Source organism: Callorhinchus milii, unplaced genomic scaffold (genome assembly GCF_018977255.1).
Source record: "Callorhinchus milii isolate IMCB2004 unplaced genomic scaffold, IMCB_Cmil_1.0 Scaffold27, whole genome shotgun sequence".
In the NCBI taxonomy this organism is placed as follows: Eukaryota; Metazoa; Chordata; class Chondrichthyes; order Chimaeriformes; family Callorhinchidae; genus Callorhinchus; species Callorhinchus milii.
In genome coordinates this window covers 2,953,746-2,973,253 of record NW_024704768.1, presented here as the reverse complement: position 1 = coordinate 2,973,253, position 19,508 = coordinate 2,953,746, and the positions used below count along the sequence as shown (strand labels likewise).

Genomic DNA, 19,508 nt, shown 5'->3' with positions numbered 1-19,508 from the left:
CAGCAAGAAACTTCAACTGGATGATGCAGTCATGAGGGAGAGGGGGGAATAGAGGCGTGAGGGAGGGGGATAGAGGGGTGAGGGAGGAATAGAGGGGTGAGGGAGGGGATAGAGGGGTGAGGGAGGGGGATTAGAGGGGTGAGGGAGGGGGGAATAGAGGGGTGAGGGAGGGGATAGAGGGGGAGGGGGATAGAGGGGTGAGGGAGGGGGGAATAGAGGGGTGAGGGAGAGGGGGGAATAGAGGGTTGAGGGAGGGGGGAATAGAGGGGTGAGGGAGGGGGGAAAAGAGGGGTGAGGGAGAAATTCTTGTTCCAACAAAAAACATTGCACATAAACAGCTCCGGTTTCGTGGAGCGCTGTTAAACAATAAACCATAAAAACAAAATAAAAAAATAAAATGAAAAAACAAAGCCCCAAAATAAATACATTTAAGGCCATTTTAAATTAGACTTGAACGTCCTGAATACCCCCCCCCACCCCCACGCCCCCCTCAACCCCCCCCCCCCCCCCGTGGAGGGTGGCCCTCTCCTTTTGAGCATAATCCGTAATCCCAGGATAACCTTTGGGGGTTATCCGTCCGTGACTCGGACTATTTCCTCTCCCGGCAAAGAAGAAGAAACGGTTCAGCTCAGCGTCGCTCCATCTCCTTTTCGCGCTCCCCCCCCCCCCCCCAACCCCCACCCCCTCTCTTTGCTCTCAAGCGTCCGATTTGCAGCGACGACTTAAGTCCAAACCCCGAAGAGGTCCCGCGCGGAGCTGTGTCGAGAGCCGCGGGTCCGGTTCACTCGTGGCCGGCGACGGCGGCGGCGGCGACAACAACGACGACGACGACGACGACAACGACGACGCGGTTACACGTCCACAGCGCCTTTCACGTCGGTTTGGGGGCAAATCGGCTCCCGCTTTTGGCCCCCGACGCGGGCACAGCCCCACTTGCACTTTCACCACACGTTGGGAGTGCCTCGACGACGCGATGTCAAAGGCCGGGATTATTATCAGAATTAGCGCCGTCGATTTACTTATGATTAACATCATTTATCCTTATTATTTGGAGGGGACGTCGTGAGTTGCAATGGGGGTGAGTTTGTGCAATAACAGTTGTCTGGGGCAAGGAGGCAGCATTGAGACAACAGAAACTTGGGGCAGGTTTTTTTTGGGAGGGTGTGTGGGGGTGAGGAAGCTTTGCTTTTCTCTCTTTTTCTCTGACTTTCTTGGGAACAGAGTTTGGGAGACAAAGAAGTGTGTTCCCTTTTGCTGCCCTTCAGTCCCACAAGTCCATCTGAGGTCCCCCCTTTTGGCCATGTCTGGGGCTGAGAGGCTCCTCATTGCACTGCTCCTGGTCTCATGGGATGGAAGTAACAGCCAACAAGAGGGGGAGAGAGAGGCAAAGCTACACGTGGAAGTGCTGGTAAGGAAGGAAGGAAGGAAGGGAAGAAGGAAGGAAGGGAAGGACAGTCATTTCCAGATGTTCAAACCCCTTTTGTGAGCAGTTTCCCACTGGTTGATGGAATGCAGTTTGTGTCCTGACTCTCCCTCTCTCTCTCTCTTTCTCTGTGTATCTTGAGTGTGAGTGTCTGAGTGTGTGTGTGTGTGTGTGTGTGAGTGTGAGAGTGAGAGGGGTATGTGTCACTGTGTGTGTTTGGGTGTGTGTGTGTGTGTGTAATGTGTGTGTGTTTCAGTGTGTGTGAGTGTGTGTCTAAGAGTGTGTGAGTATAAGAGTGTGTGTCTGTAAGTGTGTGTGTGTGTGTCTGTGTGTGAGTGTGTCTGTAAGTGTGTGAGTGTGTCTGTAAGTGTGTGAGTGTGTGTGTGTGTGTGTCTGTAAGTGTGTGAGTGTGTCTGTAAGTGTGTGAGTGTGTGAGTGCATTATGTCTGTAGCTGCAAATCATTAACGTTATGGTTTTCCTGTGTTTCTAAACAGCTGAAACCTGGTCAGTGTTCAGAGTATTCTGCAATGGGGGACAACCTGAAAATCCACTACACTGTAAGTCCAAGATCTGTGTGAGAGTGAGTGAGTGTGTGTGAGTGAGTGAGTGGAGTGTGAGAGTGAGTGTGTGTATTCGGGGAAGAATTTTGTTCGGTTGCAAAAAAAATAGTGCTTAACAGCTGTGGTTCTGCGCCCGACTCGAAGGACACGCAGTGAGGAACACGTCAGCAGTTCCTTGCGATGGGTTGAGAAAGATCTTCAGATATATATCCCCTTTGAAACCTCAAGGGATCAAACACCGCAACCGCTCGCACTCGCGAGGGTCCCGGAAATAGCCTCACTACACGTTTGTGACTCGATAATATGATAATAATTGCAGCAATTCCCGCGACACGAAAAAAAAAACCGACTACTATTGCCGGTTATTTTTTTTTCCCGATGGGGAGGAACAGTTACTTTCTTTGGCTTCGACCCTTTTGACTGTGAGACGTTCTCGAAGACGCGATAATGTTGTTATTAGTATTATTATTTTTATTGGTGTTGTTTACAGCGATGATCCTCACCCCTCGGCTTGGAACCATCTCGAAAGCGCTTGGAAAAAGGATTTCGCTGCGAAGTGTAGTGACTGTGTATTCTGTAGGCGGATGCGGCCGGCAGTTGGCGGGAGGGAGTCGATGTTTTTTTTTTAAAAAGACAAAATAGGTGGCGTTGCCGTCGACATAAAATGGAAAGTGACCGCCTGACAACGCAGCGCTGGAAAGGGAAATAGGGCTCAGGGATGGGTCGTGTGGCCCCGCGAAATACACAGTCACTACACGGTACAGCGTATCCTGTGAAGCGCTTTGAGACGTCTCGACGATGTGATCAGGCGCTGTGTCAAATGCGAGGATTATTATTATTGTTATTTCCCCCTCCCCACAACCCGCCGCACACACACACACACCTTCACCCCACCCCCAGCAATCGATCACACAGAGCGGAGTCTGGGAGCAGCACATCTGTGCGCACTCTTCGCTAAATCTCCACGTCAGTCGACGGAGAGGTGGAAAAGGCGGAAATGCCTGAAATGAGACACTTTCCCCTTACAAGTCTGTCCGCTCCCACCGCTCCGCACGGTCGGTCCGCCTGAGGGTCGTGACGCAGGTAGAAACCCTTCCCCGTGGTTGGATTCCCGGGTCAGGGCGAAGCATTGGGGCGAGTTTCCATACTCCACGCGGCTGTTGGTAGTCGATTGGGGGGGGATCGCATTCCGGGGGGTAATAATCCCTCCAAAAAAAAAAAAAAAAAACATCGGGTCACTCAATCCACGACTGTTTGTGGGGATGTCGCTGTGCGCAATTGGCTGTCGCGTTTCGCCCACAAAATGTACAGTCAATTCCACGTTCTGTGGAGCGCTGTGAGATGCCACAACGATGTGATAAGGCGCTGTATCAAGCACCAGGATTATTATTATTATTATTATTTTTCCTTGACCGTCTGTCTGTCTGTCTGTCTGTCTCAGGGGAGGCTGGATGATGGGACCATGTTTGATAACTCTTTGGTGCGCGATCCCTTGGATGTTCAACTGGGGAGAAAGCAGGTTATCCCAGGTAAAAAAATACATAAAAAGAAACACTCACAGAATGAAACATTATCGGAAACACTGCCCACGGAACACAGTTAGAAAGGATTGAACATAGGAACATAACAGTTTGCCGGGCGAAAAGGAGACCTTCCACCATCCTGGCAGCCGCTTTGACATTTTGTGTCCCCCAAAAACTATATACTTATTATTATTATTATTATTATTATTGCTTGGTTCCCAAGACGAACAGATGACTTGCTCTCAGTCGCCCGAACGCACGTTCGACGCCACAACAAAATTGCGCCTTTCACGTCGGGAGGACGTCCCAAGGCGCTCGAGGAAGACGGTTCTGTCTGCCCGCCGGCTCGAGCGGGGGTCAAAAGACCTCCAAGAAAGGGGATGGACAAAAAAAAAGTTTTTAAGCAGAGGAACACCGGAGCGTTTCGCCCACAAAATAATACAGACAACTCACGATGGAGCGTCTCCCGTGAAGCGCTTTGAGACGTCTCGAAGACCCGATGAGGCGCTGCGTCAAATGCGAGGCTTCTTATTTATTATTAGACAGCGTGAAAGTTGCTGCGTAAATGTCGTATTGTATTGTAACCTTCGAGCTCTGCTCCTCACGTGTCTGGACCGTAGGAGCGGTTTCCGAAAGGTATTCACCCGACTTTATTTCCCCTTCGCAGGCTTGGAGCAAGGCCTTCTGGACATGTGCACCGGGTAAGTTAATAGCAATCCTCACAGTTGACCCGGCGCCTCGTCGCGTGGTCTTCGAGACGTCTCGAAGCGCTTCACCAGGACGGGCGGTAAAGCGCGGCGACTGTGTATTTTGTGGGTGACTCTCACGGCGGCGGGGAGCTTCGAGACGTTCTCCAGCCCAAAAAGAAAACGGCGCCGTGTAAAGCGTGCGCGGCTGACGTCGGCTCCGACGAGGGGAGGAAAGAACCGAGGGAAGTTCACGGTCGGTCTTTTGTTAACTTGCAGGGAGAAGAGGAGATTAATGATTCCATCTCACCTGGCCTACGGCAAGCGAGGCCTTCCGCCGTCTATCCCAGGCAAGTGTTTGCTTCTGTTGTCAGCGGAGGAGGTGGTTTTGGCCTGAGATCCATGATTTCTTTTTGGGGTGGGTGGGGGGGGGGGGGGTGGGGGGAGAGGGTCAGGCGGCTGTCTTGACACCCGCGGAAACCCATCACCGTTGCTTAAGAGTCTCCAAACCCAACTGAGAATTCCCCGCATCCCACCTACACATGGAAACTCCAGAGACAGATTGTCGGAATGGAATGCACTCTCTCTCTCTCTCTCCCCCCGGAGGGACGCCCCCCCGTGTCCCTCCCGCCACTGCTTACCTAATTCCGGAGAGTATTAGGCGCAGGTTGGCAAGAGCCAAAGCTGCGTTGGGGTAACTGCTGGAGTCTAACCAGCTAAACCCACACGTAGCTCGGCCATTGAGAGAGCGCTGTCTGGCTAAGCTTTCCCGCTGCTGGTCCAGCTCGGACCACCCGCCCCGTTAGTTAGGTAGTCAGGGCTTTGGCTGTGGGGTGAACGGGAGCCGAGGGGAAGGATTCCCTGCCCCCAGTGACTGGTCGGCCCTTCCAGGTTCTGCCGATGGATGAGCCGGGCCGGACTGTGCTGCCATCAGCAGTGAGTGCCCTGGGACATTGCGGCCCCTCCTGGCTCAGGAACCGGGGACTAGAGACCGTTACAGAGGGGAAGTGGGGCTCGATCCCCACATCCCCTTGCCAGGCAGGTCACCTTGGAGCCAGTTCAGCTCCGAGGAGACCCCCCACTTTACCTCCCCACCCCCTGACTAAGGAGGAAGACACGAAGGTGGCTTTAAATTATGACTGCTGTGCGTTTCAGGAGATGCTGCGTTGGTGTTCGAGGTTGAACTGGTGTCTCTGTTGAAGCAGACGTACTGGAAAAAGAAGCTGAATGAAGTTGTGCCCTTGGCTTCCATTGTGCTGATCCCCGGTCTCCTGTGCCTGATCGCTTACTACCTCTACACAAAAGCCACTGCCACCAAAGTCTCGAAAAAGAAACTCAAAGAGGAGAAGAGGAGCAAATTAAAAAAGAAATAAATGTGTGTGTTTCCCCCCAAACCTCCCCCACCCCACCCCACCCCAACCCTCCCCCACCCCACCCCACCCCAACCCTCCCCCTCCCATAAACGTGACCTAGTTTGCTTTGGTGGGTTTTTCAATAAAAGAAAGGTTCAGTCGAACGACAGTTGAAACTGCCATTCAGTCCGGTCCTGTTCGGGAAAACTTGTGTTTTAAAAAAAAATCCAAAGTAACAATAGTTTGCATTTATTGATAATTCCCCTCTGGACCTTCTGATTGATTGATTACACGGTCCATCGGACACTCAGCCACGCAGGCAGATAACTTGGTGGTTTACTCTCAAGAGTTTTCAGGTGGTTTAAAAACACGCGGGGACGTCCCACGTCGACAAGACGAGACAACAGCGCGAATAGAGGTGATATGTGTGCTTATCGGATGGTCTGTTGGCTGCTGACCGGAGGAGGCTAGGGGATGTGATTGAAGATGTGTGCGGCCTCGATCATGTTACACACGGGTTTGGCGACCCTGGTCTCCATCACAGGCACGTTCATCTTCATGGTCTTGTTGTTGATGACGATGAGGGAGTTGAGGTTCGAGAGGATCTCTTCGTTAACCGAGATGCCGTCGAGGTATTGTTTCAGGAGCTGCCGGAGGTGGACGTTCTCCTGCTGCAACACTCGCTTCTCCTGATTCAGAGTCATCTGCTCCAGCTGTACCTTGTTGTAACGCTTCCAGAAGCATTCGAGGCCCATGTAGTCCAGATCCAGCTTAAAAGAGAGAGGAGGGGGGGAATAAAAAAAACCCAATGATACCTGGAACAAACACTGTCAAACCTGGAGCAATCACACTATGCTAAATCCAGAACAACCACACCATGTCAAATCTAGAACGATCACGTTGTGTTGAATCCAGAACGGTCGCGTGCGGTTGGGTGCGGGACAAACTCGCACCAAAGAAATCTGGAACAAATTCTCTCTCCCGTGAGATCTAGCCCCAGTCATCCTCTTCAGTGAATCCAGAAACAGCTAACACCTTTTTATCTCCCATTTCATCTGTGGTTCCAGCCGGGAACACGCTCAACCAAGGGAATTAACCAACAGCCCAACTTTGACCTCAAGCCACCAACTCACGATATACACGGTGATCAAAACGTCTTATTTTTCAGCTACCCCAATTATCTAAAAAAAAAACTGCTAAGTAAACAGTTTCCTTACTCCTTGTGCGGGAGTAAGGAAACTTGTCCAGAGTTTTGCCCTGCCCAAGAACTGAAGCCAGGTCCTCTCGCTTGCGAGGCGAGGGCTCTAACCACTGAGCTACAGGGCTCCCCGTAAGGTCTTAGAAGATCAAGTGTAAGGAAGAGCCTAACCAACACGTACCATAGCAAATGGTTCCTTCGTCTTCCTCAGCATCATGTTCCGAACTCGGTCCTGGTCTTCTGACGTCAGAGACGAAGCATAGAACGGGAGTATTTTCTCCTCTTCAGTCTCCAGCTTCCTGCACATCTCAGCCACTTTCAGCACATGTTCCCCCTTGGAACACATCGAAGGAAGGTTACACCGCTTCAAATAAACACCGTTTGGGCCCTTACACATTCCTAAGAACTCGTCCAACAACAACAACTTGCATTCTTCACAGCATAAGAGTCCCGGAGAGCTCGACATTGACGGGAGTCTGACACCGAGCCAGGGGGGAGAGGGAGGTGGGGGGGTGACCTTAAGCGCTTTCAAAAGGAAGGTCTTTAGGTTCTCTCTCATTCCCTCCGCCTTTCCCCCCCCCCTCCCGCCCCACTTTCAAATCCCCCCCCTCACTCACTCCCAAGACTGTGGGACAGTTGGCTGCGCAAATGTACCATCGATCCACTTTATGGTGTATCCTGCGAAAGGCTTTGAGACGTCTCAACGACGTGATAAGGCGCTGTGTCAAACGCAATGGTTATTCATCATCATTATTATTAAATTAGTATTAATCAATCGTTTCTGATTGATGATTAATTATTATCCAGTGCCCGACTACCTGGGGTGGATCGAGCGCTCGGTGACTCCCTCGGTTACCTGTTTGCAGATTTTTCCCAGTGTTTTGAGGGCAGCGTTGCTCTCCAGTGTTAGCTTCATGAGCCGCTCTCGCTCGTTGGTCTGCAGCTGCTTCATGTGGTTCTTCTGCGTCTGGAAGTGTTGCTTAATGGTGGCCTTCTCCTCTCGGAGTTTCTTGTTCTTTTCCTGGCACTCCCGGGCGTTGGCTGCCAACTTGATCCGCAGCAGGGTAATCGTGTCCTACGAAGCAGCCGCAACAACGCACGATGTTTACCCAGCGGTTGGGATCGGGAGGGGGTGGAGGGCAGGGCGGGGCGGGTGAGGGGGCGGTGTGGGGGGTGGGGGGGGGGTAGGAGGGCGAGCGACATCTCTGGTTAGCTTTAGACATTCGTTCTGAGAACGCGCGGGGCTACAGGAGCTGGAGGAGCCCCCTCGAGCCTGCTCCGCCACTCTGTTCGATCGAGGCTGAAAGTGAATCCACTGGACGATTCGTGGGGGAAACGCGGCAGCCGATCGCGCACGGCGGCGTCCGCCGCATAAAGGAAACTAGGCTGGGGTTTCGCCCCGCCCGGGGAATCGAGCCCGGGCCCGCTCGCTTATAAGCCACTACTTTTACGGTTAAATCGAGTACGCGGGAGAGAAAGATGTTGGGATTTACCTGGATTCTCTGCAGCTTTTTCATCTGCCTCTCGATCTCTTTGGCGCTCTTCTCGTCCCTCTCCTTCAGCAGCTCGAAAGCGGATTTCTGTTCCTCGGTCGCCTCGTTGTACAACTTCATGACGTATTGGAATTGTTGCCACAGGTCCTCCACCTCCCCCTCCAGCTGTACCCGCAGCGAGTGCTTCTCCTCCAGGCTCTGAACACAACACGAGGGCCGGGTGGGCGGTTGCATTGGCGATGACGGGCAATGTCAGCTCGGCTCAGTTGGTGGAAGGCAACAGGGCGGTGAGCCAGCTGGCCAGCACCAAAAGTAGCCGGGTGTACCGTGTTAGGGTGGGTCACCAGCACGATAAACGACACCCACCTGACGTTGACGTGGCGCCTTTCACGTCAGGAGGACGTCCCAAGGCGCTGGGCAGTCTGGGATCAGGAGAGGGTGGAGGGCGGGGAGGGTAAGGGGTAGGAGGGCGACCGAAGGCGCAGTCGAAGAGGAGGGTCTTGAAGTGGGGGTGGGGGGGGGGGTTGTGAGGCGGAGGGACTGTGAGATGGATTTCCAGAGGGTGGGGGCAGAGAGGCTGAAGGCCAATGGTGGAGGAGGAGGAGAGGTAATAACTGGGTTGTCCTGTACACTGAAGGTTGCGTTTAGACTACAGACATTACTCAGAACATTGTCTGGTGAGGGACATTTTCTATCACCCTGTTTGTGGTGAGCTGACTGTCTATCCTGAATCAGTCCGGTCACCGCACGGCCTTACCCTGTTTTTGAGGTCGTCTTTCGTGCTGTTGAACTCTTGCCTCGCCTCGTTTGCGATCTCGCCAAACATCTGGTCCATCGCGTACGTGATATCCTCCAAGTTGGTCATCTCCGTTTCTTGTAGGTCAGAAAACTCGTGCCTGTCGGGGACGCAGAGAGGGGAACAAGAATAATCACCGAAACGGTTTAGGCTCTGCTGTTAAGTCGATCGGCGGAGATCGCTTTCCGGTGGTAATAATAAAAATTAAAAGTGGGTCGCTTAATCAACGACTCTTTGCGGGGACGCTGCTGTGTGCGCAACGGGCTGCCGCGTTGCGCCCACCAAATGCACGGTCAATCCACTTTCCCGATACAGTCTGTGAAGCACTTTCAGACGTCTCAGGCGCTCTATCAAATGCAAAGGTTATTATTATTAGTAGTAGTAGTATTATCTTGCTTTGTGTCTGTGTGTCTGGTTGAGGTTGAGTGACCAAATTATTATTGTTTATTTTGAAAGGATTATTAACCCCCCCCCCCAGCCCCCACCCCCCCGGAAAAGCGGTCCGCCAATCGACTAACGACCGGCTTCCTGCTGACGGCTGGGTAAGCAGAATGGGGCACTCACCCCTCGGATTCGAACTCTTTCTTCAGGGTGTCCACCTCTGATGTGAACTCGTCATCTAAAACCTGCAGCCTCTCCCACTGCATGTTTATCATCCTGTCCACGTTCTGTGCGTGATTGCGAAGGTGTGCTGCGTACTGCTCCTCCGATTCCGCCAAATCCTTTATCAAAGCCTGGCCCAAAGGTACAGCAATAATAATAATAATAATAATTAATGTCAGCAACCCGCGTTCCCCGGAACGATAAGCAACCGTCTGCCCCGTTTCGCCCGCAAAATACACAGTCAATTCACTAATCAGCACGGATTATTCTTAGAATAGATTTTTTTAAAACAAATATTTCTACTTCTCCATCAATGCTCAGTCGCTGTTTTTCCTCCCGAGACAAAAGGCAATTCCTCGTACCCTGATGATGCTGTTTTTCCGATCCGCGACTCTTTCGAAGGTCTGGCTCAAGATCGCGATGTCTTTCTGCAGTTCTGAGGCTTTCGATCTCCGCATCACAGCACGCCACTTCTCGTTCAGCTTCCACATGTTCAGGTGAGTGTTGCGCTCCTCCTTGGACAGTTTGTCCTGCAGGAGAAGAGCACAGCCCAGGCTACAACGACGACGACAAATTTACATCCGTGTTAAGTGCCTTTCGCGTTGGGAGTAAATAAAACGCTCTGAGCTGCCGTTTGGGGTGAAGGGTGCCACGTAAAGGCAAGTTGTTGTTGTTGTTGTTGCTTCTCAACCCAAACTTCAAATTGAAATAAAGTTAAAATCATAATTAATTGGTCACAAGTAGCATCACGGCTATTTGCGGGGACGTCGCTGCGCGCAATTGGCCTCCGGGTTTCGCCTACAAATATACGGTTAATGCGCTTTATAGTATATTCTGTGAAGGGCTTTGAGATGTGATAAGGCGCTAAACACGTGGAGCCCTGCAGCTCAGTGGTTAGAGCGCTCGCCTTGCAAGCGAGAGGACCCGGGTTCGATTCCCGGGCGGGTCACGGTGAAACTTTGGGCAAGTTTCCCAGCGGTAAGGAGGAACCCGGTTGTCAGTCGATTGGCGGATCGCTTTTCCGGGGGTAATAATTCCTTCAAAATAAATAATAATAAAATTGGTCACTTCAACGCACGACTGTTTGTGTGGGGGACGCCGCTGTGCGCAGTTGGCTGCCGCGTTTTGCCCGCAAAATACGCAGTCACCACACTTTGTAAAGTGTATTCTGCGAAGCGCTTTGAGAGGTCTCGAAGACGTGATCAGGCGCTGTGTCAAATGCCGGGATTATTACTATTACTATGATTATTACTATTACTAAATTGACGCCTGAAGCAAAGTGCACACGCACCTTTAGGAATTGAGCCAACATGTCCTCTTTCCTCTTCTTCAGCTCATCCTCCTCCAGCTGTTTCTCCTGCATGTACAGGAGCCTCTCCTCCTCAGTCATCCTTGACAGCTTCGACATTTTCGGTGCCTTCGCCTTCTTCGGCATTGTGGCTCACTCTGTACAGAGGGGGAGAGAGAGAGAGAGAGGATTTCCACGCAACGCCGACATTGCAGTGACCCACCCCTTCCAAAGAGTAATGACAATAATAATAATAATAATAATAATAATGGGAGTAGCAGCAGCAGTAGTAATAGTAGTAATAATAAGGGAATTACAATGTGAAATCCAGAATTTATTAGGGCGCAGGTTGGCAAGAACCAAGGTGTGGGGACCCCAGAGTGTGCTTTGGGGGTATCTGCGACCCCAGAGTGTGCTTTGGGGGTATCTGCGACCCCAGAGTGTGCTTTGAGGGTATCTGCGACCCCAGAGTGCGCTTTGGGGGTATCTGCGACCCCAGAGTGTGCTTTGAGGGTACCTGCGACCCCAGAGTGCGCTTTGGGGTATCTGCGACCCCAGAGTGTGCTTTGGGGGTATCTGCGACCCCAGAGTGTGCTTTGGGGGTATCTGCGACCCCAGAGTGCGCTTTGGGGGTATCTGCGACCCCAGAGTGTGCTTCGGAGTCTAACCAGCTAAACCCACACAGTTTGGCCGTTGATAATGCCGCTGTTCCAGTTCAGCTTCAAGTTGACGCCGCGCCCCCCAGCCCCCATACCCGCTCACCCCCCCCCCACCCACCCCCGACCCATTCCCCTCCCTCGGCAAAAAGATCTCTCTATCCCTCTACTCCCTCTATCCCTCTACTCTCTCTATCCCTCCTTCTCTCTATCCCTCCTTCTCTCTATCCCTCCCTTCTCTCTATCCCTCCCTTCTCTCTATCCCTCCCTTCTCTCTATCCCTCTATCCCTCTTCTCTTTCTATCCCTCTCTCTAGCCCTCCCCTCTCTCTATCCCTCTACCCCTCTTCTCTCTCTATCCCTCTCTCTATCCCTCTTCTCTCTCTATCCCTCTTCTCTCTCTATCCCTCCTCTCTCTCTATCCCTCCTCTCTCTCTATCCCTCCTCTCCCTCCATCCCTCCCCCCTCTCTATCCCTCCTCTCTCTATCTCTCTATCCCTCCTCTCTCTCTATCCCTCTATCCCTCCTCTCTCTCTATCCCTCTATCCCTCCCCTCTCTCTATCCCTCCCCTCTCTCTATCCCTCTTCTCTCTCTATCCCTCCTCTCTCTCTATCCCTCCTCTCTCTCTCTATCCCTCCTCCTCTCTCTATCCCTCCACTCTCTCTATCCCTCTATCCCTCCCTCTCTCTATCCCTCTATCCCTCCCCTCTCTCTATCCCTCTATCCCTCCCCTCTCTCTATCCCTCTTCTCTCCCTCTCCTCTCCCCCCCCCCCACCCCTCCAGGTCGCTCACCCTCCGTCAGCTCAAGTCAGATGGACACTTCCTCCTCTTCTGTTAGCGTCTTCTGTTGCTATGGTAACCGCCCCGCCCCCTGGCGCCAACCAAAGAGGAGCACCATAGCAGCGGCAGGATGGTCTCCACCTGAACCACTCCCCCCCCACAAACCTACAGCGCCCCCACAGGCAGTGATTGGGAGTAGTGACCTGTCGTGTCTGCAATGAGAATGGGTTCGATTTCTACCCCTCCCAGTACTGCAATATAATAATAATAATATAATATAATAAAACAATAACAATACAATGATATAATAAAATAATAACAATACAATAATATAATAAAATAATAACAATATAATGATATAACAAAACAATAAAATAATAGAACAGTGATATAATATCAGCAATGTAATAAAATAACAATGGAATAATATAATTTGAATACAATAATCATCATAATAACATAATCACAATAAAATATGAATAAAATTATAATTAAACAATAACAATAATTGTATAACAGTGATCATAATCCTTGTATTTGATGTTGTGACTTTGTTATAAGCGCTCAGGGACATTACCCTGCGCGAAAGGCGCTATATAAATGCAAGTGGTTGTTGTATTGCTATTAATAATTATTAATTACTATCAATCCTTTATTATGTTATGTTACTCATCAATCCTTTAGGAAGAGTGAGTACTGGGGGAATAAAACCATCACTCCAAACAGAATCGAGTACTGTTAATCCAAGCCTTGAATGCATTTAACGTCGCCGATTATAACAATAATACTCGCATTTTGATATAACATCGTTCAGACGTCTCAAAGCACATCACAGAGTATATTGTAAAGTCGACTGACTCTGTATTTTGTGGGCACAATGCGGCAGCCAATTGCGGAGAGCATTGTCCCACGTACAGTCGTGGTTTGAGTGACCAAATTTTTTTTGTGTGCCCCCGGAAAGCAACAGCTGTGTATTTTATTCGAAGTGTGAGATCAAATGGGCCAACGGGGCCTCTTCTTCCAAACCTCTATGGCGATCGAGCGAATATACAACTCCATAAGTCCACTCAAAGAGCTCTGGAAGTCGAGAATTAAACTGTTTATAAATCTAGGTTTACTTTTCGATGGTTATTTGATGGATTCAGAGAACTTGCCCTGGTGAATTGAATTGTTTCGGCAAATATTACGCATTTAATTACGACAGTTGCACTTAAGATTAATGTGTGTTCTTTCGGCCTTTGGTGAATTGAGTCATCCTTTAGTGAAATGTGCTTTTACTGGGCTCTGACTAGTGAGTGCGTGTGTGTGTGTGTGTGTGTGTGTGTTGGAGAGGGGTGTGTGTGTTGGGTGGGGTGTGTGGGGAGGGGTGGGGTAGCGAACCACGAACGGAGCATTTTGCAGACTGCAAATGATTAATAAATCGGGATGAATAAAACAAGCAATTAAGAAAAAAAAACAGCTAGAGCTGGCACAGATGCAAGTGGTTGAATTGCTTCCCTTCAGAGCAGGAAATATCTGCGTTACATTACCGCAGGCGCTTTCCAGTAAATCGTTCACAGGTGAATAAGACATACGCTAAAAGTTCTTGCGAATATTTTTACTTACTTTGTTCTGTCGCAACAAGGGGCTATGTGTGGCAGCAGATTAATTACAGTTGATTTCCTGAGCCTCTGGGTGTTTGCAACCGGGGACTTATTTATCTGATAAAAAAAAATCCTTTTTTTAGTAGTATTATTATTATTACAATAAACAGGTGTGACTCAGAAGTACAATAGGCATCAATAAACTCCCAGAAAGCAATCCCAAAGCGCTAATAATAATTTTCGGACCACTTAACGACTGCCAGCTTCCAGCGCTTCCTATCCTTTGGGCTGGCTTTTATGTCATTTCCCTAAACGCAGAGCAAAAAAAAAAAAAAAAAAAGAGCTTTCGGGCATTAAACACGTCTTTGCTAAATCGCTTACCGTTTCCCAGCAGCATTCGGGCGGGAATGCTTTAAAAGGTGGCCGTACCAGAACGGCGTTAGACAGACTCCTGCGGTTTTTCTCGGTGTCTCAGCTCTGAGCTCAGCTCGTCTGCACCCATGTACGCCCGGGCTCTCCTCGCTGTCTTGTTCCTAGCGGCTGGCTGCACCAGGAGGGCAACCGGCACCAAGGAGGGGACGGCAGAAGCACTTTACCTGCCCCAGAGCGTCGCGGAAAGACTTCTGTCCGCGGTGGTAAGTTTCACCGAATCGCTCTCGTTTACATTTACGGTGGAGTCCCTGTAGCTCGGTGGTTAGAGCGCTCTCGCCTCGCAAGCGAGAGGAACCCGGGTTCGATTCCCGGTCGGGTCAGGTCAGGGCGAAATGTTGGGCAAGTTTCCTTACTCCACACACGCACACGCTTCTGGTTACCCAGTGGTAAGTAGGAACCTGGTTGTTTAGTCGATTGGCCGATCGCTTTTCCGGGGTTAATGAACCCTTCCAAAAATAAAATAAAAATAATTTAGTCACTCAATCCACGAGTGTTCGTGGGGACGCTGCTGCGCGCAATTGGCTGCCGCCTTTCTCCCGCAAAACGTACAGTCACTCCACTTCACAGTAGGTTCCGCGAAGCGCTTTGAGGCGCCGCAAAGAGGCGGTATCAAATGCGAGGACTATCGTTGCGCAACCTGCAACTCTCTTACGTTTAAACTAAAGAAGCAAAGGTACAGGTTAGGTGGCAACTTTGCTGCGTGAATGCTGACGCTCACCTGTCGACAGGACGGGGAGGAACAAAATGTGAGAGGGCTGGCAGATGATCGACTACTCGACTCACTGATGAGGTCCGTCATGCACTCACCACAGCGATTTGGAAGGAGCCCCTCCTTTGTGTTTCAGCCGCAGAGGTAAGTCGCGTTCAGCAAACTGGTCCAGGTTCCCGTCGTCTGTCGCTTCAGTTCTACTTCGCCTTCGAAGCCCTCTACGGCTCTGCTCCCCCACTACCTCTCCGACCTCCTAACCCCCGTATCAGCCTGTCCGCTCCCCCCGCTCGACAGACACCGGCCTGCTTCAGGTCCCCCGCATTTCCCGCCCCAACATTGACGGTTGGGGCATTCAGCATCTCTGCCCCCACGCTCTGGAACTCTCTCCCGCAATCCCTCCGCCTCACCACCCCCCCATCTCTTGCCTCCTTCTCCTAAAGACTTTCCTCTTCGACCGTGCCTTCGGCCAATCTCCCACCCCCACCCCTCCTGCCCTCCACCCCTCCTGACCCCAACCGATCCAAAAACCCCGGACTGTCCAGCGCCCTGGGACGTCTTTCCAACCTGAACGGCACTATACGAGTATAATTTGTTGTTGTTGTACTGTTTTGGGGAGAAAGTTACAGTCGTATTATTTATATGGTCTCTTATTTTTGGACCTTGGCTTCCTTCTAACAGCTCCATTTATTTTTTTGTCTCGTTACCTGCTATATGTGGAGTCCTGCAGCGTACAGGTTAGAGCACTCGCCTCGCAAGCGAGAGGACCCGGGTTCGATTCCCGGTCGGGGCAGAACCTTACACAAGTTTCCTTACTCCACACACGTACACACACACACACACACGACTCTGTTTACCTTGCAGTCAGTAGCAAGCCGGCTGTTAGTCGAATGGCGGATCACTTTCCGGGGGTAACAATCCCTTTTAAAAAAAAAATCATAATTTAGTCACTCAATCCACGACTGTTTGTGGGACGCTGCTGTGCGCAATTGGCTGCCGCGTTTCGCCCACAAAATACTCGTCACTACACTTTACAGTATATTCCGTGAAGCGCTTTGAGACGTCTCGACGACTTGATAAGGCGCTGTAACAAATGCAAGTATTATTATTATTTATTAAGTGAATATCCTTTTCCCTTCCCCTTAGGTTTGGCCGTGAAAACCGAATACCTGCGGACCACGGGGCAAATGTTCAGATGCAATCGCGTACCCAGGATACAATTCCACCGCAGTTTTGGAAGATGGCCATTCCGCAGCGATTCGGGAAGAAAAAGTAATGGAACTGGAAGCGGCAGCGAGTTTGCCCGACTTGACGAAGGCGAGTTTGCCCGACATCCTTCCGATAGCCGGCAGGGGCTGCGTTTCCGAGAAGTCCCGATTAAAAGAAAAATATTTTAGGTCTTTCTTTCTTTCTTCTTTCTTCTTGAGAGAAAAGAAAATCAACGAAACCGTTTCATTCATTCGTCACATTTACAGTATGTCTTCACTAAGAATTAAAATAAAGTTTAAAATTTACGCAATTGTCGCTCGATTTCCTCTGGAAGTAAGAACAGTATCGTAACCGTTTCACTCCTGAGGCCTTATTGCAGCACCATAAGCGCTTTGAGATGCTATATCAAATGCAAGGATTATTATTATTATTATTACAGTAAACGGAAAGAGGTGTCGGTCTGGGCTCAGTCCTCAGGAGGTTGTGGGTTCAAGCCCCACATGGGGACTTTCAGCTCGTAGTCTAGGCTGACCTCTCAAGACTCTCCTCTTCGACCGTGCCTTCGGTCAACCTCCTACCCCTTCCACTCTTGCCCTCCACCCCTTCTGATCTAACCCTTCGGCTCAGGGGATAACAATCCTTTAGAAAAAGGGACTGCTTCACCCACAGCTAATTCATTTTACAGTGTATTCTTTGTAGCACTTTGAGATGTCTCAACTACGTGATAAGGGGCTACATCAAATGCTAGGATTATTATTATTATTATTAATTATCTCATTCCCAGCAAATGATTCTCCAAAGAGACTTATTGAAAATAATAATAGCTTCAATACTAAAACACACACACACACACACAGTCGTTGATGACAGCATCAATACTCACAATTTAATCTTTAGTTTGCCATCAACTTGTACGAAGACTCCCATCTCTTGCGGTTTCAGCTTGGCTCAGCTAGTAGCACACCTACCTGCCTCTCTGTGTGGTTATGGCTTCCGTTAAGGCTTGGTCGTCTAAGAAGATGTCACTTCCATACTGAACTCCGTGGGTACCTGTAGTTCAGTGGATACAGCACTCGTCTCGTGAGAGACTTGGGTTCGTCCACTGCCAATAGTGGGCCGAGCGACGCGGGTCACGTGAAGCAGACCAGAGCCCACTGAGCAGAGGGAGCGAACAGAATGGTAGAGGGTTAGGAGGTTGGACAGTTAGGGGGGACAAGGCCAAGGAGGGCTTTGAAGGCGAGGACCAGGATCTTGAACTGTATCCTCTGTGTGATGGGAAGCCAGTGGAGTCGGGCGGGGATGGGGTGATAGGGTCACGGAGCCTGGTGCAGCAGAGCGGGTCATGGCGCAGATGTGGGGTAGAAAGGATAGTTGAGGGTCAAACAAGACCCCGAGGGTCCGGACCGGCTTAGCAAGGTGGAGTGTGCAACCATGGATGGTTTGCTGTCAGCGCCTGAGGTGAGGAAGCGCTGACGGGAAACAATCAGGAGAGCCTCGGACTTGTTGACGTTCAACTGAAGAAAGTTAACTCTCATCCAGGACTTGATGTCTGACAGATATTCTGTCAGGACAGCAGTGGTCCTGGAGTCGAGAGTGGAGGTAGAGTTGGGCGTCATCCACGTACATGTGGAAGTTGACCCCATGTCTGCGGATGAAATCACTCTTATTAACCCTGCAAGCCAAAGCCAAACTACATACTGTATCCCGAGATATTATTTCCTAAGAGAAATCTTTCCAATGTGTTCTTGAAACAAACATTTTCTGTTTCCATCGGCTCATACGTTTGCTACTCGCCCACTGAAGTAGTGTTCCGCAGATTTCGAGGATTATTTTTGGTAAGATAACGCAGAGGGCAATGCAGCTTACGTTTTTTTTTCCCCCTAAGAGTTTGAGGATGAGACTGAAAAACGAGAATAGTCTTTCAAACCAAGCAAGATAGATAAGAAAAGTAAGAATTTATAGCAGTGTCATTCTTGTTCGTCCAAGGATACAGCCTAGCCGGGAGCGGGACTGAATTATTCATTCTGGAGTGGTTGTTAAATCACTATTTATTGCATTAATAAATCTGAGGCCGAGGCAAACAATCTGCCTGACTGATTATTGATGGGCAAAGGTTTCCTGCGGCGGCTCAACCTGCGACAGGACCAATAAAGAAAAGTTAACGTCATTTCCAGCAGCAAGGTAAGACGGCGAAAGATTCGCGGGCGAAAACACAAGCCTCTCCTTAATTTAGCAATCGTTAAAAAATTTCGACAGCGACCCCGAGCAGAGGGAGCAAAGCCTTTTTCTGAATTCAGATCCTTGAAGTTTGGGAATCGGAGTGAGGCTATGTCTCCGAACAGACAAAGGAGAAATTTGGCTCAATAATTCACCACTGCGTCCATCTTACTCACTCCAAAAACACACCTCATTACTCATTTATAACAATCACTCAATGTTGCCTTGGCTGGTAACTATTCCGCTAGTCTGTTATACAATAATAACTCTTGCATTTGATATAGCGCCTCATTACATCTTCGAGACGTCTCAAAGCGCTTCACAGGATATACTGTAAAGTGGATTGACTGCGCAACCGATTGCGCACAGCAGTGTCCCGCGAACAGTCGTGGAGTGAATGAACAAATCATTATTATTTTTATTTAATTTTTTCTCCCCAGCAAAACATGTTTTGAGCCCCGTAAAGGGTTAGCCAAACGTTACTATGTTTTCTAATCTCCGCGAGCAGATCAAATCCTTGTTGGGTAGAAGTTATGAGCAAAATTTCACTCTTTCAAATTGGAAACCTTTGTCTAAAGATCTCCTGGGAATCAGACAGATTATTTAGCCTACATTTTCACAGAATAAAGAGATGCATTAACTGCGCTATTTATTACCTTCAACCTCTCCCGGAGGAACTTTAAAAAGGAATCAATGCTGTGGCAATCGTCTAAAGAAGCCCCTAAATGCACTCACAACTTCCTAGCAAACTGAATTAAAACTTTATGGAGCCAATTAAAGATTCCATTTACCTTGCACACAAGAGACTGCATAAGACGCTTAACAGATTTAAAGTTAATTGAAAGCAAAAATTACAGTACACAAAACAGCTGCCATCACCTCTAAAAGTACAATATCAGATGATCTAGAATTAAACCATTCCATTGATTAATTTGATAACCTTTGCACGTCTTTGAGACGTCTCGAAGCATTTCACAGAATATACCGTAAAGTGAATTCAC

General features: G+C 49.7%; 3 protein-coding genes across 6 annotated transcripts; 2 read left to right on the top strand and 1 right to left on the bottom strand.

Moving 5' to 3' along the window:
• Positions 1–1,160: 1,160 nt before the first annotated feature.
• On the top strand, positions 1,161–5,594 carry fkbp11 (FKBP prolyl isomerase 11). Of its 3 annotated transcripts, none has more exons than XM_007912059.2 (6): positions 1,161–1,408; positions 1,919–1,981; positions 3,426–3,513; positions 4,175–4,208; positions 4,473–4,543; positions 5,349–5,594. In XM_007912059.2, exons 1-6 carry the CDS (start codon positions 1,301–1,303, stop codon positions 5,564–5,566), a joined length of 582 nt encoding a protein of 193 aa, XP_007910250.1. In that variant the 5' UTR covers positions 1,161–1,300; the 3' UTR covers positions 5,567–5,594. The 3 variants fall into 3 exon arrangements, with proteins under 3 accessions (XP_007910250.1, XP_042200254.1, XP_042200255.1); XM_042344320.1 differs by lacking the exon at positions 1,161–1,408 and adding an exon at positions 1,443–1,482; XM_042344321.1 differs by lacking the exon at positions 1,161–1,408 and adding an exon at positions 1,523–1,566.
• A 198-nt stretch (positions 5,595–5,792) lies between these two features.
• ccdc65 (coiled-coil domain containing 65) lies at positions 5,793–12,466 on the bottom strand. 2 transcript variants are annotated; one of them, XM_007912060.2, is made up of 9 exons: positions 12,373–12,466; positions 10,927–11,081; positions 9,998–10,165; positions 9,597–9,766; positions 8,994–9,132; positions 8,237–8,434; positions 7,600–7,818; positions 6,925–7,077; positions 5,793–6,315 (listed from the first exon to the last, which is right to left on the bottom strand). In XM_007912060.2, exons 2-9 carry the CDS (start codon positions 11,068–11,070, stop codon positions 6,013–6,015), a joined length of 1,494 nt encoding a protein of 497 aa, XP_007910251.2. In that variant the 5' UTR covers positions 11,071–11,081; positions 12,373–12,466; the 3' UTR covers positions 5,793–6,012. The 2 variants fall into 2 exon arrangements, with proteins under 2 accessions (XP_007910251.2, XP_007910252.2); XM_007912061.2 differs by lacking the exon at positions 12,373–12,466 and adding an exon at positions 11,605–11,653.
• Positions 12,467–14,443: 1,977 nt separating this feature from the next.
• Positions 14,444–16,357, top strand: npffl (neuropeptide FF-amide peptide precursor like). The gene is made up of 3 exons (XM_007912064.1): positions 14,444–14,578; positions 15,104–15,228; positions 16,228–16,357. Exons 1-3 carry the CDS (start codon positions 14,444–14,446, stop codon positions 16,355–16,357), a joined length of 390 nt encoding a protein of 129 aa, XP_007910255.1.
• The last annotated feature ends 3,151 nt before the right edge of the window (positions 16,358–19,508 follow it).